We start from the raw sequence: 22,987 nt of genomic DNA, 5'->3' as shown, positions 1-22,987 counted from the left end.
TGTGTAAATGGAACTGTAGTATATGGAGCCTTTTCCGTCTCACTTTTTTCACTTTGGTCATTTTCAAGCTTCACCCAGGTCCTAACATGTACCAGTAGAACATTCCTTTTTCATGGTAGAATAATATTCCCTTACATGAATATACCACATTTTGCTTATCCATTCATTGGATATTTGGGTTGTTCCCACTTTTTGGCTATTTTGAATAATGCTGCTATCAACATTCACGTTCAAGTCTTTGTACAGACATACATTTTTAATTATGGAGGGTATATGCCTAAGACTGGAATTTTGGGGTCATATTGAAACTACTTAACCTCTTGAGGAATTGTCAAGAATATTCCTGCTGTACCAGTTACATTCCACCAGAGTAAAAGAGAAAATTTATTATAGGTTCTTTTTTTTTTTTTTTTGACTATAAGGTGTGAAATGGTTTGTGTTTGGGGCCTCTCTGATGGCTAGTGATGTTGAATACCTTTTCACGTATTCATTGGCCATTGGTATATGTTCTCTGGAGAAATTGTAAGGGTTCTAGATAAACTCCCTAACCAGACATATTATTTGAAAATATTTTATTTCTTTCTGTGGGCTGATTTTTCTCTTTCTTGATGGTATATTTGAGGTAGCCTGAGAGTAATAAATCTCAGTTATTTTAAGTTACTGGGGTTTAGGATTTGTTACCTCAGCACAAGCAAGACTACCATGATGACAAATATGTTTTTTATAACTTCATTGGTTGCCAGAATGTTACCAAATAAAAACCAAAATACTTAAAATAAATCAGAGTTTAGAGTTTACAATGTCAGCTCTATGAGCTACACAAGACTCTACTTTTTCTCATATTTGCGGTCAAGAATGCCAACTAGTTATTTGATGACATGGAAAATGCCCAGGACTTATTATGTGGGGAGAGAAGATCAAATTTAAAGACAAAACTCCAGGGGCTGGGAATGTGGCTCAGGCGGTAGCACGCTCGCCTGGCATGCGTGCGGCCCGGGTTCGATCCTCAGCACCACATACCAACAAAGATGTTGTGTCCGCCGAGAACTAAAAAATAAATATTAAAATTCTCTCTCTCTCTCTCTCTCTCTCTCTCTAAAAAATAAATAAATAAATAAATAAAGACAAAACTCCAGATTGTTTACGTGGTTGTAACTTATTGTTGGATTGGGTTCTAATTTTTTTCTTCGGGGCATATCTGTGGGAGGCCGTTGCACTATGTGACCAGCATTTTCCTTTCCTGATTGGTGAGGCTCTATCAGTCTCTTCCCGTGATCTGGCCGTATCACAGTGGCCCTAGACAGTGGCCCTGATCTTGAAAGTCGTAAAAATGTAGCAAAATGTGTCTTCGTGCATACGCTTGCCTTCCTGCAGCCCCAGAGATGGAGCTACGCTCACCTGTTCCTTGGTGATATCACCCCTTGCCCTGCTGGGGACAGAATATTCCATGGAAAATGCCCTTTGTGTGTCCCCTTCTCTGTGTGGCCTTCCCAGGTGTCATTCAACCTGCTGACAGTGGACATCATGAAGCTAGACTCAGCCCCTTGAAACCTGACCCCCTGCCTCATTTGAATGGCTTCTCCTCAATAAAAGGGGTCAGCATGGCTCCTGCTCTCTGTTTCTGAGGACCCTTAGGGTCAGAGAGGCCATCACAGGACCCCCAAAGAAAAAGTTATCTCTGTCTCTTGTGTGGTTATTTCATGCAGCCCAGTTCCCCTGGAGTGACCCTGGGTGTTTTATCACGAGGAATGCGACACATATCTATATTTTCACCTTGGAAATGGCAATACTAAGTTTCATGCTAGAAAACAATTTAGCATGAAAGATGTCTTCCATTTTCTATGCTTCTGTCTTGCCACCTAACAATCTGTAGGTGATCATGGCAAGAATTCTTATCCCATAACCAACAGAATGTATTTCATATCACAATTTTTTTAAGTGATGAGTTCAAAGGATACAATTTCCTAAGCACTAAGTATCCGTGCAAGAGACCATATTAGTTTCATGTTTTTCCTTTAATGTGGGGGCACAGAAGGTGGATATTACAATCACAAGTAGGGATTGTGTCAAATGAGCCCCAAATCATGTGTATTGTGAACCTGGGCACCCAGAAGATAGAATGTGGCTTTTATCTCAAGAAGATGGGCAGAGAGGTGCATGACTTCTCCTTCTCAAAATCTTGTTGAATGCAGAGGGGACATTCTAAGGAAGAATAAATAAGAACAACTCCATTGAATCAAAGGCAAACAGGAAAGATGCCATTAGAGAACCAAAACTTTCAATGACTTCTGGGAGATGCTTCCACCATTCTCCCCTGGGGGAAGGGAAGTGCTGGGGAGCGAACATCGGCCCCAGAGACGTGACTCGGCCCAACTCCAAAACATTAGCTTGGTTTCCAGAAGGGGAAACAGACGCGTTTGATCTTCTCCTGGGTCCTGCAGCTCTCCACGTTGGGCAGTACCCCCACGTGGGGAATGCCTGTGCTGTGCTTTTCATTTCAGCCTTCTCCACAGGGCTGGGGACTCGCTGGCCCGTTGGCGCTGTGAAATCCGACAGTGAGGGTGTCCAATTTTATCAAGCTCATTGCAGAGTTGTTTCCAGGCCTGTGACAGTCGCATCCCTCCCAGATCTGGTTTTTTTTTTTTTTTTTTTTTCAGTTTCACAAAGTAAAAGTGGACAGAAAATGAAAGTACAGATAAGAGAATATTGTCAGGTCAAGGGGTAAACCTACTTCAGCCATTAAATGGCAGGAAGGCTGCCTTTTGAAATGTCTTGCCTCCTTTGCTTCCTGAATTACACAGCGAAGTTGTGTGTGTTTGCTGGCTGGTTTTTGCTTTGTTGGGTTTTTTTTTTTTTTTTGGAATTTTCTCTCTTCCTGCCTCAGCCTCCCAAGTAGCTGGGATTACAGGTGTGCACCAACACTTCCCATTTTTTTAGAGTATTTGTATGCTCACAGCAAAATTGAGAGGAAGTACAGAGGTTTGCCATAGACCCCTGTTCCCACCATGCATGGCCTCCCATATCCCCACCAGAGTGATACCTTTGTTACAACTGATGACCCTCCACTGAAAAATAATCACCCGAGTCCATAGTTTATATTAGAGTTCACTCTTGGTGTGCATATGGGGGGTTGGGCAAATGTATAATGACACATGTCCACCATCATAGTATCAGACAGAGCAGCTGCACTGCCCTGAAAAATCCCCTGTGCTCCACCTAAGACACAGCACAATTTTGAAGACAAAGCTTCAAGTTCAGAACATTTGTTTCTTTTTTTTTTTTTCTTTTTCCTTTTTAACATTGTGGAGATTTTCTTTTTCTTTTTCTTTTCTTATCTCCAGTGTTGAGTAAGGAATGTGGCTCAGAGCCTCACTCCCTAAATCAGGGAACTTCAAGTCTCTAAAGTTTCCTAAGGTGGGGACTTTGGCCCTTAGAGCATCCCGCCTGCAGCAGCACCAAGCCTTTTAGCTCCGCCCACTCTCCCAGCCCTCTGCCCCACAGGTTCCTATCCTCTCTGCAAGTCTCCCATCTGTGTGAACGTTTTCCAGAGTTTTCAGAGGATTTTCCATTCAAGGTCAAAACTTAGAAGATACTGGGATTGTCATTCTGAATTAATGTGAACATAAAAAAGAGGAAATGAAAAGCCACAGTGAGGGGAACCTAATATTAGCATGCAAATTCACAGCGAGGGTCAAATGCTAGAACAAGGTAGAAGAGGGGAATCTCAAGAGGTTTCACTCCTAAAACAATGTGATGGTTGATGTCTTGATGACAACACAGTGCTAAAGAGATCTTGGGTAATCAACTGAAAGATAACAGCTTCTCTATCTGAGCTGAAGAATCAGCAGGCTTCACCAATCAAATTCACGACACAGAATTTGTAGATTAGTGAGGGATGAAGAGCGGGGGGCTGTGGCTCAGTGGTAGGGCACTTGCCAGGCATGAACAAGGCCCTGGGTTCCATCCCCCAACACTGCAAAAAATACCAATAATAATAACAATTGGATACACAGCTGATGATAAAGAAAAATTGTACTTTAAAGAGATGTCCTTAAAAAAAAGAAAAAGACCAAGATGTATTCAATATCTTGTCTGCATGTTTGGAAACAAAGGATCTGTCTTAGGGAACTGTGTTGGAATTTGTACTGATAGGGCCACGTCCATTGTTGACTCTTTGAGAATTCCCACCTCTCTTGTAAAAATAATAATAATAATAATAATAATAATAATAATAATAATGATAATAATAATGTTGGGGGGTCCAGGGGCTGAACTCAGGGGCACTCAATCACTGAGCCACATCCCCAGCCCTATTTTGTATTTTATTTAGAGACAGGGTCTCAATGAGTTGCTTAGCACCTTGCTTTTGCTGAGGCTGGCTTTGAACTCAGGATCCTCCTGCCTCAGCCTCCTGAACCACTGGGATTACAGGTGTGTGCCACTACACTTGGATAATAATAATATTCCTAAAGAAAGAAAAAGAAGGTTTGGTATTCACAATATAGTGCTTCCTTCAAAGCAAGAGGCTAGAATCTAGCCTCTTTTGCAGATGGAAATTTTAGAAGTTTTGAATGACGACATGACTGTTAACTTCAACAGTTCTTTTGAGAATTTTTTAAAACTATAATATGTGGACTCACACCCCATAGATAAAATAGGAAAAACCATCCTTACACATACCATACCTCATTAATATCTTATAGAGTGGAAATTTTGATAAGAAGTTAAGCCCATATTGATATTGTTTAAGTAGAAAATCAAAAATGATAAGAAAACTGAAATTTTCTCTCCCCCATTCCTATTTATTGCTTAGAGTTATTTCCATTGTAGGTAGGGGGAACCACACCAAAATGACAGGCTGAGTTAAGGCAGGATAAACAGGTCCAAAGACAAATACCACTCTCTACTCAAAGAGTATTGACAATGTTATTATATCTACATTTGGAAGGGGGGCACCAGGTATTGAACTCCAGGGCATTTAACCACTGAGCTACTTCACCAGGCCTTTTTAAAATATTTTATTTAGCAACAAGGTTTTGCTGAGTTGCTTGGAGCCTCACTCCATTGCTGAAGCTGGCTTTGAACTTGCAATTCTTCCGCCTTAGCCTTCCAAACCACTGGGATTACAGGTGTGCTCCAAGGTGCCTGGTGATATCTATACTTTAATCACCATGTTAATGTAGCACAAGCTGCATTGCATCACATCAAATTATATTACATTGAATAATTTTTACATAGGAGTTACTTGAAACCTGAAAATTATTTCAAATTTTCCCCCAGAATAAAATGATTTGAGAAATACTCAAGAATGAGTGTCAGGCAGGGGAAAACGAGGGTAGAAGAGTTTGAAAGATTGAAAGGAATGGCAAAGGTCGAAGGTAAGGGTTTTGAAGAAGGAATGAAGACAAGTTGTCTGGGGGAGCTCAGCAGGATGGCTGGGTAGTTTTAAGGACATGTTTGAGATTGGAGTTTGTACTTTGATAGAGGTGTCAATCTTCCCTATTGGGATGTCCCCTGACAGTCCTAAACTACCTGAATGCCCCACAAAATTGGATTCCTCAATGTCAGCACACACTAAAAAGACAGAGCCAGCGAGCCTGATCTCTGTCAAGGGTGTTAGTAATGCAATGCACCATGAAGTCAGATGGTAAAAGAACAGAAGAAAAGAAAAAGTTAATGGTGTAGAAAATCACATATTATTCTAGGGATCACTGGGTCCTGACAAGATCAAAGAATCATTGAAGTGAGAACAGCTGAATAAGGAACAAAGAAGGAAAGGAGGCTGTCGTTAGAGAGTGGGAGGTTTGAGTTAATGGCTCTGGAGTTTGCAAAGATACAGCTGATGATCAGATCCAAGATCTAAGGGAGTTTGTAGCTGAAGAAGAGCAGAGGTCACTAGAGAAGAGAGACCACGGGTTTGACTCCATCAGATATCTTGTTGCACTTGCAAATGACAGAAAATCAAACACAATGGCTTTTGTTATTAAAAAGTCAAGGAGAGGGCTGGGGCTGGGGCTAGTGGCAGAGCACTAGCCTAGCATGTGTGAGGCACTGGGTTGGATCCTTAGCACTGCTTACAAAAAAAAAAAAAAAAAAAAAAAACTTTACAAAAGAAGTCAAGGGGTACTTTAGCTTGGGCATAGCTGAATCCATGAGCTCAGGACGTGGATTCTGCACTTTCTACTTCTGCTTTTCTCCTCTGTATTGGCTCCAATCTCAAGCAAGCTTTTCTCTAGTGGTAGCAAAGCATCAGACGTTCCTCCTCCTTGGTCCAAAACCAGCAGAAAAGAAAGTGTCTCTTGCCTAACTATTTAAGCCAAAGTCTGGGCCACAATCTTATTAGTCCAAATTCGGGTCACACTCCCATCTCTGGGCTAACTCTGCAAACACTGGTACACGATGCTGTGATGAGGCAGATCTGAGTCTCATGTCCACTTGTGATACACTTGTGGGGAAAGTTGAAACTCTCTGGAAAACATGACTGAGGAGATTAGAGGAAGGATCATCAGAGGAAGCAGGAAGTAGGAATTAGGGGATCGGATGTGCACTGGGCAGCAGAAACGACCCATGTCTTTCTTCTTTGACAGTGTTGAGCAGGTTGTTCAAGAGGTCATTCAAGTTGGTAGGAAAGTCTGGAGTGGAGAGGAATACCCCTAAGCCAGTTGTGGCATGGCTTCAGTGTCCCTGTGCCTTAAACGGATCTGATAGTGTTAGCACAAGTGCCTTTTAATAACTCTTCAGAGGAAAAGATTCTTAATGGCAAAAGATTTTGCCTACTTGGTACTTACTAGTGGGCCTGATTCTCAATAAATGCTTGTAAATAGATGGATGAGTGGATGGATGGATGGGCAGGTGGGTGGAAGGGTGGATGGATGGGTGGGTGGGTGGTTGGGTGGGTGGATGGATGATACAGGAATGACAAATAAACCACTGAATTTGGAAATAGCTAGAAAGAAGCTTAGATAAATAAACAGAATGCTAATTTACTAATTGACTAAGAGAAATAATTTGGCAGTATCCCAGTAACTAAAACACTTTCTTCCTGTCTGCAACTACACTTGGGAAGTAAAATCACAATTAGAAGATTGCTAGTGACTAGAAAAGGGGACTTGGGGTGCCCTGCATGTAGCAATGGACCCTTGAGAAACACTTGAAGGACACAGCGTGGATGGTCACTAACAAGAGCTGTCTCTTCTTGTACATCTTTCTTTGTTCCATTATATATATGTATGTTTCAGAGGGTATCTTATTTTCTTTGTTCTTGATTTTTTTTTTCTTTAAGAAAGTCTTACCCCAGCATCTAAAATTCTGGAAGAGAGTGCTTTCCTCATCCACATAACCTGCACAGCAGCTGCGAGCGTCTCTCTGCCCCTCAGATGGCTCGGCTCCCCAGTCTCAGAGCCTGTAAACGTCCAAAGCCCACCCCAGATTTCAGAAATCCTTGTTAGATCTGTGTTCTTGTGGCCACCCCTTCCCCTGCTTCCCCGCGTGATCTCAGTTATGTCAACCCTGATACCACTCACCGGTTTCTATCAAATAGAAAACTCACTCACACTGTCCACTCCTAAGTAGATGATTTCTAAAGAGCTGAGCAGAGGGGTAGGAGGTAGCAGAAGGGGCTCCTCTGCACATGGAACAGCAAGCTGTTTAAAGTCATCCCTGGCCAGGTGCAGTGGTGCATGCCTGCAATCCCAATGAATCAGGAGGCTAAGGCAGGAGGATTGCGAGTTCAAAGCCAGCCTCAGCAATGGCGAGGCACTAAGCAACTCAGTGAGACCCTGTCTCTAAATTTAAAAAATACAAAATAGGACTGAGGATGTGGCTCAGTGGTTGAGTGCCCCCGAGTATAATCCCTGGTACCCCAAAAAATAAATAAACAAATATATACAGTCATCCCTGGACACTCCTATTCTACTGAAGTCCTTCTGACCATCCTGACACCAGGGGTTCCCATGCTGGCCCCTTCCACCAGGGCCCCTAGTCTCACTTCCTCCTCACACTTCTGTTCCTCTCCCCCTCCCTTGTCCCTCCTCTGTCCTCCTAGCCCCACCCCAGGGTGTGGGCTTCCCATCCTTGACTCAGGCACAGAGCTTCCCTCTCAGCAAAAGCTGGGCCTGATGATTTTGTCTTCTAACATTGAAAATGTTTTCCACAGCTGGGGGTGTAACTTCGTGGTGAAGCACCTGTTAAGTACATGAGAGGTCCTTGGTTCAGTCCCTGAGACAATCAATCAATCAATCAATCAATCACAATGACTTTTTCTTTCTAAAATGAGGTTTGTGGGCCATCAAAACAAATGTATTGAATGTTATTATAAGTCCAATAAATAAACTTCCCAACCACTCCTCTTGTTCTTCATTTATGCAATACAATGTTGATCAATAATAATTACGTCATGACTATGTTGTTTCTGCACCTCTCCAACATTCCTATCCATGTTGGTTGAGAGGACATCTTCTCTGTGACCTATATTTCCCCCCCACAGAGATAGGCTTTCTGATTCACTAGCTGTGTGTTCTTGTGCAAATGACTTAACCTCTCCGGTTTCAGTGTCACATATAATTCCAGTGACAATTTCATTCATGTAAAGTGCTTACTACATAGTGAGGGCTCAGTAAATGTTAACTGCCAGTTTTCTTCTTAGTCCCTTTTCTCCTGGAATAGTGTGCCTTTGTCAATATAAAAACAAGAAGAGTTTAAACCTTTGCATTTTAATGAATCCATTTTTGAGCTGGGGACTAGATTCTAAACTGTCTTAATGTGATGCCCTTCAACTTGCTGAAAGTCTAGTCCATGGAGGATGACCAGGGGCTAGCTCAGTTGAGGCCTGCATTCAGAGATGAAGAAGGGTACAGGAACATGACAAGAATATAATCCAATCCAGAGTAGCCACAACCAGAGGGACACCAGCTGTCCTGACTCTAGCTCATTATCAAGCCAGAGGACTCAGGTCTCAAGCCTGAAGGGTCTCAGAGCTGGCTAGCACCTCATGATCCTGATTCCACTAGACCTGTCCTGGATCTGAAGTGAGTCAAAGGCCCTTCAAATTTCACAAGAGCGTGAGAAGAACTGAGGCCCCACTCACCTCCCAGAGGGGACCCAGTTTGCCTCCTACTGTCTGGAGCCCCAAGAACAGACAGACTCCTTGATCAGGTGGCCAGAGTGGTCCTTCTAGTTCAGGTCGTTCTCACAGCTGTATCTGATTGCAAAATCTACCTTTCCCCACAACCCACCCATCCCCTGCAGCCTCCGCTGCTCACTGGAGCAGGCTGGTTGGGCTGTGTGTTGCAGCCTCTGGAAACATAGGATAGGAATGGAGTGGGAGAGCCAGACATGGCTGGTGAAACCAGGCGGGGAGTGGGGGGAGCTGCTGAGCAGGTCCACAGGGCACATCTTTTAGACTGAGACTAGCTGCCTCTCTACCCTTGCAGAAGGCAGAGCTATCTGAATCTGGACATGAGGGGGCTGGCAGAGGCAGGCAGGGGTAAGGAGGGACATTATAGCCCCCATAAAAACTACCTAAGGGGCACAGATCTATTTAAAAAATAATTTATCTAATTCCTACTCCCTACATGAGGACATTTTCCATTTGATGTTTCAGACTCTTCCTGCAGACTCGAACTTGTCTTTCTGACATTGGGTTCCCATTTGCCCATGCTGCCATGGGCGTTGGGAGAGAAGCAATGTGTTTTTGACTCTCCATCCCTGGAGGAGAGTCTCTTGCTCCTTAATGTGTTCTGACCCTGTCCCTCATGGTCCTCTTTGAAGAAGTGGGTACTTAAAGGGGGATGAAAGGCCACCTAGGGGAGAGGTCTCCCACCAGCCCAGGGGGGTGAGCCCATGAGACCAGGAACTAAGAAGCACAAGGGGTCCCTGGGGAATCCACTCTAGGCAAGATGTCCCTGCCCTCTCCAGGAGGCTCCAGGTCTTACAGAGTCCAATTTTATCATCTGGAGGAGGACAACTAGGGCTGAGAGTTTGAGGCAGGAGCCCCAAGCTGAGGCACCTGCTGAGTGGGGGCCACCACCGCAGGAGCACAAAGTAGCGCTCTTCCCCCAAAGGCCTTGGCCCTGGAAGGGCCCTGGGCCTCGGAGCTCCTGGGCTTACTTTTCCCAAAGTCTGTGCTACTAGCTCCCCACATGGGTCCTGCTGCTTTTAAACTCTACAAGTAAAGCTTCGTACCCGAGTGCTTATCCCAGGCAGAAGCCTAGGCATTCCGCCCTCGCCCAAACCTGTCTTCCTGGGACAGTAGAATTTGGAAACGGTCCCTGGGCAGGTCCCAGGGCGCCCTCTCAGGTGAGTTTCAGCCCCTGAAGTGACAACCCCTAGGGGCCCGCGGGAGGTCCCGGCACGCTTGGCTGGGGGGAAATTCGGCCCTGGTCAGGCGGCCGCGCTCGCAGGAGCAGCGTGACGCGGCGGCCAGCGGGCGGGCGCGCTGGAGCCGGTCTCGCTGTGCTCTCCGAAGAGCCTGCTTCCCTGCTCTGGTGTGTCGCCAGCCCGCTGGGCCCGCGGGGGCGGAGGCGGAGGCGGGGCGCGGCTCCTTCTGTCGTGGGGAGGAGTGGCCGCGGCCGGGGAGGTCACTTGGCTGCTGAAGTGGCTGCTCTCACGCGCGCTCCGCGCCCTCACTCCGCTCGCCTGGCTCGGGTGCGCAGCAGCACGCGCGGCGCACACCCGCACTCTGGGTCGGAGCCCGGACCCTTCCGAGTTGCAGAATCTGGCAACATCTCCCCGTCGCTGCAGCCAGCAAACCCCGGTGTTCTCCATCAGAAGAGGTCCCATGGGTCCCGAGGTCGCCTGCCGGTGGGGGGGCCACCCCCCTCACTTCCAGGTGAGGACCTGGATCGAGCCCGTGGTAGCCTCTTCCCAGGTGGCCAGCTCCTTCTACGACGCGGGATTACTCCTGGTGGTGAAAGCGTCCTTCGCAGCCGGGGGCTCCTCCAACTACAGCACCAGCCCGTCGCCCCAGGGGGATCCAGAGGAACAACAGCAGAAGGCCATCTCCAATTTCTACATCATCTACAACCTCGTCGTGGGCCTGACGCCCCTGCTGTCCGCCTATGGGCTGGGCTGGCTCAGCGACCGCTACCACCGCAAGATCTCCATCTGCGTGTCGCTGCTGGGCTTCCTGCTCTCCCGCCTCACACTGCTGCTCAAGGTGCTGCTGGACTGGCCGGTGGCAGTGTTGTACGCGGGTGCAGCGCTCAACGGGCTGGGCGGCGGCTTCTCCGCTTTCTGGTCCGGGGTCATGGCGCTGGGATCTCTGGGCTCCTCTGAAGGCCGCCGCTCCCTGCGCCTCATTGTTATCGACTTGGTCTTGGGCTTGGCGGGGTTCTGCGGGAGCATGGCCTCGGGTCATCTCTTCAAGCAGATTATCGGGCACTCTAGGCAGGGCCTGGTGCTGACAGCCTGCAGCGTAGGCTGTGCCACTTTTGCTCTTTTCTATAGCCTCTTGGTGCTCAAGGTCCCTGAACCCATAGCCAAGGCCAACAAGAAGCTCCCTGCAGTGGATACGGAGTCTGGTATAGTGGGCACCTACCGCACCCTGGATCCTGATCGGCCAGAAAAGCAAAATGTAGTGGTGCACACTCCACCTCCTGAAAAAGGCAGACCCAAAAGAACCATCATTGTCCTGCTCTTTGTGGGTGCCATCATCTATGACTTGGCTGTAGTGGGCACGGTGGACATGATGCCTCTTTTTGTGCTGAGGGAGCCTCTCAGTTGGAACCAAGTGCAGGTGGGCTATGGTATGGCTTCCGGGTACATCATCTTCATCACCAGCTTTCTGGGCGTCCTGGTCTTCTCCCGCTGCTTCCAGGACACCACCATGATCATGATTGGGATGGTCTCCTTCGGGTCAGGAGCCCTCCTCTTGGCCTTTGTGAAAGAGACATACATGTTCTATGTTGGTGAGTCTGGCCTTCTTGGATTGCTGGCCCTATGAGTAATGGAGCAGACACAAGGGTCACTGGGGTCTAGGACCTTGTCCCAGCTCAGCACCAGTGATGGAACCTGCTATCCAAAACGCACAAGGAGACAGGATTATAGTCACCTGTGTTTATACCTGTATTGTATTGTCTGTGTTGCTGGCTGAAACAATGCCAGAATGGTACCCGTAGGTCTATAAGGTCAAGGAAGTGTGGTCAGGGGTACCTGAAGTCAGAGGGAAGGCTGGGAAGGCTCAGGATGGACTTGAATGGAAATGGGACTGAGGTTCTTCTCCATATTTTTTTTTGCGGGGGAGGGTACCAGGGATTGAATTTAGGGGCACTCAACCACTGAGCCACATCCCCAGCCCTATTTTGTATTTTTTTTATTTAGAGACAGGGTCTTACTGACTTACTTAGCATTTCACTTTTGCTGAGGCTGGCTTTGAACTCGAGATCCTCCTGCCTCAGCCTCCCAAGCCACTGGGTTTACAGGCATGTGCCACTATGCCTGGCTCTTCTCCCCAACTTTAAAAGACCTAACTCAAATGATCCCTTATTTTAAATCACTGGCAACCAAGCAAAGGCTTTTAAACAATACATGAAAAATTATTTTTTACTTTTTGTTTTCGGGGTGCTGGAGTTAACCAGGAATTGAATCCAGGAGCACTCAACCACTGAGCCACATTCCCAGCCCTGTTTTGTATGTCATTTAGTTACAGGGTCTCACTGAGTTGCTTAGTGCCTCAGCATTGCTGAGACTGGCTTTGAATTCGAGATTCTCCTGTCTCAGCCTCCAGATTACAGGCGTGCGCCACCAATCCCAGCTGCATAAAAATTCTTAATAAGTGCCTTCTACAACCAGTAAAATAAATTCCCTCAAAGAAACAAAATGAAGCTTCCATCTGAGTACAGAAATCAGACAATCACAAGCAAAGAGCCCTCCACTAGTGCTCCAAGGGATGCTCTCTACATTGATGATGATGACCTGTATCTCGACTGTCCCATCCAGTAGCCACTAGCAACAGGTGGCTACTGAGCACCTGAAATGTGGCTAGAGCAGAATTTTAAAGTCTATTTTAATTCATTTAAATAGCCCATGTGGCTAACATATTGGGAAGAATGACTCTAGATAACTATCAGAGGAGTGTCCCTTGGTCCAGATCACACGCCTCAGAAAAAGACCTAACAAAATGACAAGATGACCCCTGGTAAGTTCCTAGTTAAGAAAGCCATGTGCAAAGGACAGAACATTCCTCTTCCCACACACTTCTCCCTCCCTTCCTTCTACCCCCCCCCCCCACACACACATACACACAGCTTCTGGCTAACAGCAGGGCTCGAGGGGTGCGTGGCAGTAATATTAGGGGAAACATTTCTGGAAGCAGTTTGCCAGAGCTCCTGGAACAGCCTTCCAGAGGTATTCAGAAATAATAAGGTCAGGAACTTCTCACTTCTGTCCCCTGGAGACCAGGAGAAGAGCCTTGGGTCAATTTGACAACATCAGCTCCCTCCCTAGAAACCATTTAAACTCTGCCAATAAAGATCCCTTCAGCCTGGGGAGTGGGGGACATCCCTGTAATCCCAGCAACTCTGGAGGCTGAGGCAGGAGGATCCCAAGTTTGAGGCTAGCCCAGCAATTGTACAAGGCCCTAAATAAATTAGCAAGACTCTGTCTCAAAATAAACTAAATAAATAAATAAAAAGGGCTGGGGATGAAGCTCAGTGGTGGAGGATCCCTGGGTTCAAGCCAATAAAAATGTAAAAAAAAAAAAAAACCCTTAAAAAAATACCCCCCTTCACCCTCAGTCTCCGTGTCAACTTGCATATTGGTACTCAGCATCAACAGTTCACTTAGAGCTGAGAGTGATGGTCTGGTCCATGCAGGACACTAGTTTTCTGGCAAAAAAAAAGATGCTTCTTTCTGGTCAAGCCCTGTAGGAACTGTGGGCTGAGGGACTGGATAGTTTTTGCCTTATTCTGATCTCTTCCTTGGCCAGTGCTGGGCCACAGTGAGGAGTGCTGTGTGTGATCTCTTACAGCCCGTGCCGTCATGCTGTTCGCCCTCATCCCCATCACGACCATCCGTTCAGCCATGTCCAAACTCATCAATGGCTCCTCTTACGGTAAGTGAAAGAAACCGCTCCAGAATCTTCTGCTAGGGCTGTTTCAGAGCTGTTTAGCTGGAAGCACCGGCTTGCAGAAGACATTGGGGAAAGTTCCAGAAGCATCCTCAAGTACATTAGGAACATAGTGGTTTCCATCCAGGACAGGAGTGAAGACCGGAGGGTGGGAAAGTCTCAGAAAGTCAGTCACTGAAAAGCTATGAAGAAAGACCCTGTCGTCAATAGGTTTCGGGAAAATTCGGCTAGAGGGAGGTGGGATTCCTGATGAGGTGAGCCTTGGAGACTGAAAAGGGGTCTTTGGGAGAGCAAAGGGGTCCCCGAGAGCTCCCCAGAGATGCAGCTAGAGGGAACAACAGCACATTTCTTGGTAACCTCTGTCCCTCCACAGGAAAGGTGTTCGTCATACTGCAGCTGTCCCTGGCTCTGACCGGCGTGGTGACATCCACCGTGTATAACAACCTCTATCAGCTTACCATGGACAAGTTCCTGGGCACCTGCTTTGTTCTCTCCTCCTTCCTCTCCTTCCTGGCCATTGTCCCGATTGGGTAAGAGTGGATTGGTGTGGCTCTGTGGGCTGGGCCCTGGTGCTTAGGACAGGACTGTTGGACCATCTCTACCCCAACCATCTCAGGATGATTTATCTTCAGTATCAGTGCAGCCACTTCTGAGCAGACTCGCTCATAAAGAAAACATCCTTCGGTTCCCTCAAACTGGTAATCTGGCCATCTGGGAATTCCAGAATCACAAATAACGAACAGAGAGCCCCAACCGCTGGCTCACTTCCTGGTGGTTTTGTAACGACAATTTATTTATAGGAGTTTCGCCTACTTCCTTATAATTAGAAGCTGGCATTAGAAACTCCCTTGAACCATTGGGACCTTTTTTGTTAGGTTCCCTTAGGTGAGAGCCGTCCCGCCTCCTTCCAGATACGCTCTTCTCTGGGCTCTGCAAGGGTTCTGTGCTCAGTGCGTGAAGATCTGCTCGGGACTGATGGAGCTCCCCTGTGGCCTTAGGCAGTGCTCTTGCCTCCTCTGGGGGAACAGTGTCATTTGTGAAATGACAGCAAGCAACTCTCAGGGAGGTAACAGGTAGGAGGAGGGCTGAGAAGTAAAGGAGAGGAATACTGGTCTCAGACAAAGCACTAACCAGCGTGGTCCACAGAACGTAAAGACAGCTCTGCCTTCAGCCAGCCCCATTCAGTAGGAGTAAGAGTGTGAGTCACACAGGCAAGTCATGCGCATGCTTTAAATTTGCTAGGAAGCCACATTTGAGCGGGGTGGGTGGGGGGGATACTGGGAATTGAACTCAGGGGCACTCAACCACTAAGCCACATTCCCAGACCTATTTTGTATTTTATTTAGAGACAGGGTCTCATTGAATTGCTTAGAGCTTTGCTTTTGCTGAGGGTGGCTTTGAACTCAAGATTCTCCGGCCTTAGCCTCCTGAGCCACTGGGATTATAGGCTTGTGCCACCACGTCTGGCTACGAAGCCATATTTTTACAAGATAAAATGAGATGGGTGCTGTGGCAATCCCACTGTCCCTAGAGGCTGATGCAGGAGGATGGCAAGTTCAAGACCAGCCTCAGCAATTTAGTGAAAGTTCTGTCTCAAAATAAAAGTTTAAAAAAGGCTAAGAGTGTAGCTCAGTGGTAGAAGTCAATTCCTAGTACCAAAAAAAGGGGGGGGGTTAAAAGTGACTGAAATTAATCATACTAACAGCACAGTGGGTATTCAAAATATCTCAACATGGAAAAAACTTACAGAATTAACCAGAGATATTTTACTTTTTTTATACTTCTAGTACATCTCAGTTTGGGCTAGTTGCATTTCTAGTTTTCAGGAGCCGCATGTGGCTAATGGCTCCCATTTGGACACCATAGTTTTGGCCCTTTTCCCCTTCCTCCCAAGTGAGGGGCTCTCATGTATCGTGCTGCCTGGCCAGAGCAGAAAAAAATACACATGCATATAGATTATATATATATATACCTCCAGAGGACAGATATAGCCACAGGAGAAATACAGCCACAATAAAGTACAAGGGATTTGATATGGGTTTGCATGTTAAAGGTACATGCCCAGTAACCCATGAGAGTGCTATATATATCAATAACGATGGGATTGAAGGCTGCAGAGTAGAAATCAACCGAGGGCAGGTTGCAAGGGGACAGTGATAAACCCCTTTTTGAAATTTTCACACCCCATCATAATACAGGTCCCTGGCTGCACAGAAATCTGAGCCTTCTGGGGTAGAAGACATCAATTATTAAGCCTCTTTAGTTTATTTCTTAATTGAGGAAAAATAAGATGTGAAGATAAAATCACTGAGAGAATCTGGCCAGGCAGAGGGCCATGACCCGGTCTCATTTATTGGAAGGGGACTGAACCAGATCTGTCCTTGGACTGTCCAGCCCTGGGGCCTTTTCATAGGAGTCCTGGCTGAGTGGGTTGGACTGATGAGCTAGCAGGCAACAAAAATTTCTTGGGAGCCTCAGCCCCTTAGCCAGCCGAGTAACACATAAGCAGTTCTGTCCACTGGAAAAGTCGTCAGTTCTATTCCACTGGCAAACACTAAAAAACAACAACAAACTAATTTTGGTAGTTAATGTGTGCATACAGACAAGCTGACAAATGGAAGTCATGAGAAAATTCATTACTTGCTTTCTGCAGTTTGATCTGCTTTGGGTGTGCTAAATAAGACACCTTGCCTTCATGAAGAAACCCCAAGTACCACCCTTAAGAGGTGCTGTCCTTGATACTTCATTCCAGTGCACTCGGGCTCAGTCATACTCAGGCACAGGCTCTTAATTAGCCACACAGCGTTGTCGTGATCTTATGTCGCAGAAGCAGGAGAGAACCTGGAAAGGAACTAATCTTGTGCTCGTGGAGATGAGGCACTTTAACTGCTCACTTTTGCAGACGCAGAACAACAGAGACACAAGCAAACAAAGCCAGTTCTCCGTACACTGGAACAACTGGGAAGTTTCTCTAAATTACTGCTTTCAGGACCACCCCCCCACCCCCCCACAGAGAACATTCCTCAGATGACCTGGGGCACAGTCCTGGTACAGGGATTTTTATTTATTTATTTTTGTGTGTAACCATAATGGTTTATTACATACATGAAAAGTTGAATTTCATATTATTTCATTGGAGAGATGAGAGAAAGGAAAACTTTAACTAATTTTTTTTAAAAAATTCTAAGATAGTATAAAGCAACTTTCAGCAGCATTTACTGTGGGATACTTGTTTTGAGATAAGCTTGTTTTCTAGACAACTGTCACTGTTGATCAGATCATAGGTTAAAATTAGAAATGGAAACTTTTTTAAAAATTCAGCTATTCTGTAGCCAGCTGCCATCTAGATGACTTTGATGGAGGTAGAGAGACCTTAAGGATATACCTGGAATTGTAGGTGTGAACTTTACCAAGGTGCCAGAGTCCCCTAAAGAGACCCTTAAAAAGAGAGCAAAGTTCTGCCTAGAGCTGAGGGTGCAGGAATTTTTAAAAGCTCTCCAGGTAATTTGAATGTACAAGATGGAAACTTTCCAGCATAAGAGAGTGTTTCCATTACCTTTCCTGCCCATGAAGTCATAAAGAAATGAGATCCTGAAAAATTCTTACAGGGAAAGAGGCCAGGCTATATCATCATTGAGTGAAAGCAACAGGAAAGGACCACAGAAAGACATTCCATTGACAGAAAACCCAGGAAGAGGCCAGCAAGGTGGCGCATAAGTGCAATCCCAGCCATTCAGCAGGCTGAGGCAGGAGGATGGAAAGTTTGAGGCCAGCCCAGGCAACTTAGCGAGACACTGTCTGAAAATAAAAAAGGGTTAGAAATGTAGTTTAGTGGTAGATTCAATTCGAGGAAAAGAAAGAAAATAAACAGGAAGGCGTGTTAGAGCCGAAGAGGACCGGAGTGAAGAAGGCTGGACCATCACAGTATAAATCCTCTTTGATGCCAGGAGAGGTCCCTGGGCCAGAACTGCCAACAGTCTATTTGCAATCCGGAGGGGCTGTGGTCCTGCCCTTTCCTAGTACCAAAGTGAACTAATTTCATGCTATTATGAGAACCTGCCTTCTCCTACTTGCTCTTCTTTATATGCAATTCAGAGGTGCTGGGGAAATACCTGTGCAGTCAGCCTGTCCTGCTAACCTCCAACACACATGCACTCAGCACATGCCTCACTGCATAGAGAAGACAGAAGCTGTAAGAAGAGAATGACCTCATCTTCTCCAATCTACAAACCCACATTCAATCACACCCATCTCTTTTGAAAAATTATAATAACAAAACACATCATTTCATATCTTTTAACTAATTTAACCTTCCTAAACAATCCTTTGAGGTAATTGCTATTGTCTCCATTTGCAGATCAGGAAGCAGAGACTCGAACTTGTCATATTTCACAGAGGATTTTCCTCTTTTCAGTCTGAATTAGATTCTTCTACTATATGTTCCCAAGGCTTCCTCTGTTTTTCCTTCATAGCATGATAGTTGAAGACCACTTAATGATTATCTGTTTAATACACTTGCCCTTAGACCACAGCCCCCCTGAGGGCAGCTCTGTGGCGTACCATGTATCCACTGTGTCCGGCAAAGAGCCTGGCATATAAGAAGTGCTCAAGAAGGATTTGTTGAGTGAATGAATGAATGAATGAATGCTGGGCCAGAGGCTGTGGCACCTACTAGTCAGCACTACTGACCACTCACACCCAGGATTGCCTGTTAGCTGACCCTGAAGTTGGAGCTGGCCATTGACATGCAGCTCTTCTGTGGTGTCCACAGTCAGCATCAGCTGCAAAGTCAGGACTGCAAGGCATCGTTTACGTGGCCCCCCATGCTGGCAGCCTCTAAGTCTAGCCTTTCCACTTACCAGCCTTGTAATACGGGGAGTTTTGCTGGAAGTACAGTAAATGCCTCCCTCGGTAGGGCCTTAGGGTTCATAGCAGGTGGGAAGTCAGTGTTCAGAGTTTCTCTCAAGCTTCCCTTGGAAGGCTTGGAGTTAAGCTCACACCCCACTCAGCAGTGCCAGGTGTTGTGCATCCGTCAAGAGAGCCGTGTTTGAGCTTAGAACCCGAGGATCCTGGAATTCCCACAGATGAGAAAAGCAAGGGCCCCAGAGGTTCAGGACACAGATCCAGGACTTCAACCCAGAGATCCTAATTGCTATGTCTCCATTTATTATTGATATTTTAAAACTAGATTTATGGGAGAGATAAAGGAGTTATGGAAACCAGAAGAGGCAGCTAATTTGTTTTGGATTAGTGAAGTTCAGTCCTCATCATGAGCTCTGCATGGAATTTGTCATCAAGCAGGAGGGAGATGAGAGTCCAAGAAAATATAGATGCAAAGGGCTCATGATGTGATGGGGGAAGAGGGAGAAGTTCATTATCACAGGTCTGATAGGAACCCAGAGTGAGAGAAGTCCCCTCCAGTGTCAGCATGCTGATGTCATAACGGAGACAGCTTCTCGCTCTCCCGTGATAAAGAGTGGCCAGAGACATCCCCACCACTGGTGGGAGTGAAGAGCTACCCCCTTGCCCAACTCCAGCTGTTCTCTTGTAACTCTGTTGCAAACTCTTTCAGCATCGTGGCCAATAAACAAGTCCCATGGTTGCAATATGGAAACACGTCCGAGAAATGAAGGCACTGACCCGCAGAAGCTGAAAACACCAGCCATGGCCAAGTTCCCTTGAAGACAAGGAAGGGTCCAGAGAATTGGTGACCACAGCAAACTCACTGCCCAAGAAACCCGAGTCCCAGCCAGAATCAGCCTCTGAATGATCTGCTCTGGCTCAGGGGTCCCTGGTGGGTGGGGTAAGCACTTTCTGAGTGATAGAAGAACTTTCTTAGCTTTCAGATGCCCATTAGGCAAAGGTTAGGTTCTGTGGGTGCAGGCTGTGTGCACAGCCAACCCAGGCCCTAGAGGGCAGCTGTGGCCAGCGGGCACCCTTTCTTCTGGGGATTGTCTGGAGGGCACCAACACAGGCTGACTGGTCACTTGGGTGAACCAAAAGCCTTCATTTTCAACAGCCTGGGGGAATGTGAGAGGGATATTTTACAAGAACTTGCAACAGTTTTGTGTAAACAATAGTATCTTTCAAATTAAAATAAAACCTTGAAAAAAAAAAGTTAGCTTTCTTTCCTGAGGCCTTGTTAGCTGAACACTCAGGAGAGCAATGGAGCTCAGGCCGGAGCGGCAATGTTGCCCTCCTCACTGTTGCTCTTAAGAAACAATTTTAAGAACTTCCTTAATGGAATATTCAATTGAATATTTTCAGTCACCAATACCTCCCAAAGCAGAAGTATGAAGGGAAAGGGGATATGAGAAGAACCATTTTATTCTGAATTACTTTTATTTGTCCATTTTACTTACATATATAAATGCAGATTTATCCAAATAAAATCAACATTCATAGTATGAGTGCATGAATCATCCTCTCCCCAGTCAGACTCCCCCTATAACTCTAGGGCTATGGCATTCTTTTTCAGGCTAGGGGGACTGGGGGATTGAACCCTGGGGTACTTAACTAATGAGCCACATCCCAAGGTCTTTTTCATTGTAGCAGTGAGGAGGGACAGCACCCCGAATGAATCCAATCATTAGCTTCTCCATTCCTGCTCTCAAAGAACTTGCTTTTAAGGGCCAGGGAATTTCCTTATTTGCCGACGTTGACCCTGCTCTCAGCTTGTGGTTGAGAAGCCTGAACTAGACTCTCAAGGCCCCGATCTTGGCTCCTCTTCAACCCTACCTGCCATCAGAGCAGCAGTTTCAAACCTTCTCACCTGTTCCCAGTGACCTTCCTACTAGATGCTCTAACCCAGGGGTTCTTGGACCAGAGGCATCAGCATCCCCTGGGAACTTGTTAGAAGCGCCAACTGGGGGTCCCCCCTCAAATCCAACCCTAGGCATGGGGCCAACAGCTGACGTTTCTGTAAGCTGCCAAATTCTTGAACCACCACTCCAACCTACAGAGCTGACTCTTCTAAGAATGTTTCTTCAGTCTTCCTCCTCTTCTCCCTGCTTCCTTAATTCTTGAGGCCCTGTCCTTGATCCTCTCCTCAGATAACCGGGTCAACTCCCATGGACTCCAGAACTCTTATTTTCAACAGCTGAGTCAACATCTCCACCTCCGGATACATCCAAAACTAATTATTCTTATCCCACTCCACCACCTCACGCCTACTATATCTTTTATTTGTTCTCTCCCAATTGATTTCAGGTAAGAGCATCACCTTCAGCTCCCAGCCTGGAAGTTTCCAAATCACCTGACCACAGAAATCTCTTAAATCCAGCTGCTCTTTTCCTCCTCCTTCTCTTTATCACTTCCTGTGATGGCTTTTGCCATCTATTCCTATCTGTTCCCCAGGCCTTCAGCATCCTATCTCAATGTCTTCTTGAAAAGAAAGAAAAAAGGTCTACTTAAAAACAGAAAGGTTGTTATCCTTAATATTTGAGTTGGCCATATTTACACAACAGGAAGAGTCTTTTCAAAAGGAGTGCCCACTGTACACTTAGGGGCTTTGAGTGCATTACAGCCAGTCCCTCCAACAACCCTACTAGGAAGGCTTGACTTCTTTTCAAAGATCATAATCCCGAAGGTTCAGAGAAATGTGACTTGCCTAAGTCTCACAGTTAGTAAATAGAAAGATTGAGATTGGATCCCAAATCTCCCTCTTATCCCATCTTGCTGTCTCATTTTGTACAACTGCTGTCTTCAATTAATGATGTCTACTCTCAGAAAGGCAATTCAGCACCATTGTCAAGTCCATTTCCAAAGCACTGCCACTGTCACATAGACACTGTTACATAAACAAGTGCTGGCCCCTCCCCTGATCCAGGCAATGGCAAGGCCCTACTGAGGGGGATGGCGCAAGGCGTCCATCCTCTGGAGGAGCGCAGTAGGTTTCTGGGAATGGGCTGGTTTGGTTTTGTAATCCTTTAATAAGTATGATTTCCACTTCTCATATGACCATTAAGTATGAAGGAAAAAAATATGACTTTCCCAATTAATGCAACTACTTCTAAAGCATAGATCTGTTTGCTCTAAATGCAGTGATTCAGCTGTGGAACGTAAATTGTTAACATTTAATGAAAAACCCCCTATAGGAAAAACAGTCAAGGAAGTTTTTGAGAAATTAAATTAAAATCTAGAGAAGAATAATTAATATTAAGAAGACAGATTAGTGCTTAGGACTGGGCAACTTGTTCCTATGCACAATGGTTTGGTGCTCTTACTCTTGTTTGACTAAATTAGTAGCCTCTCTTTTCAAGTTAACCACTTGCCACAACCGTGGCCCTGGTTCTGGTCAGTAATTCAAGAAAGAATAGTCAAGGTATAGGCCAATAGTCTGGGACATTTCTAACTCTTATTAAAAGGTAACTAAGCAGAAACAGCTCAAAGCAAAACATGAACTGAAAGTAAAAATGCTTGCTTATTCATAAGCCAAGATACATTCTTCTTATCTAATTGTATCTATGTAATATTTTGTTTCTTTGAATAATGATTCCTGTTTTGTAACCACAAAGTACTGTGAGCCTGCCAAAATGAAAAGTGTATATGATTAACTTCACAAGATTGGAATTCAGCATCTTCACTTTTGTGTCTGTGTTGTTTCTCTACCCCCTTTCATCAACTCCTCACCATCCATTCATCTCCTGAGACCCCCTGTCAGAGCTGGACTCTGACAAACAAGCACTCTTGCCTCTGAGCAAGACACTCTAACACTGATGAAACTCTTCAAAAACTTCCTAGCAAGCAAAATGTCAGGAAGTGACTAGCCCTGGACAAGAATATAATGTGCTTTGCCAGGGGATGGTGCAGGAAGAGATCTCTCCTGTAATGCCTGGGCTGGCTGTCAGCTACCTATCAATCACCATGGTCACTATACTAGGTAATTTCTTCATCTCCCCAAATTAGCATCAATTTGTAAGA

At 45.8% G+C, this 22,987-nt stretch overlaps 1 protein-coding gene across 1 annotated transcript; it reads left to right on the top strand.

The window, feature by feature from the left end:
• The first annotated feature begins 10,450 nt into the window (after positions 1–10,450).
• On the top strand, positions 10,451–22,461 carry Slc46a2 (solute carrier family 46 member 2). The gene is made up of 4 exons (XM_021729411.3): positions 10,451–11,906; positions 13,967–14,050; positions 14,439–14,595; positions 19,638–22,461. Exons 1-4 carry the CDS (start codon positions 10,778–10,780, stop codon positions 19,693–19,695), a joined length of 1,428 nt encoding a protein of 475 aa, XP_021585086.2. The 5' UTR covers positions 10,451–10,777; the 3' UTR covers positions 19,696–22,461.
• Positions 22,462–22,987: the final 526 nt, after the last annotated feature.

The sequence above is a fragment of the Ictidomys tridecemlineatus genome, chromosome 4, assembly GCF_052094955.1.
Source record: "Ictidomys tridecemlineatus isolate mIctTri1 chromosome 4, mIctTri1.hap1, whole genome shotgun sequence".
NCBI lineage: Eukaryota > Metazoa > Chordata > Mammalia > Rodentia > Sciuridae > Ictidomys > Ictidomys tridecemlineatus.
This window is presented reverse-complemented; position numbering and strand designations above follow the sequence as displayed.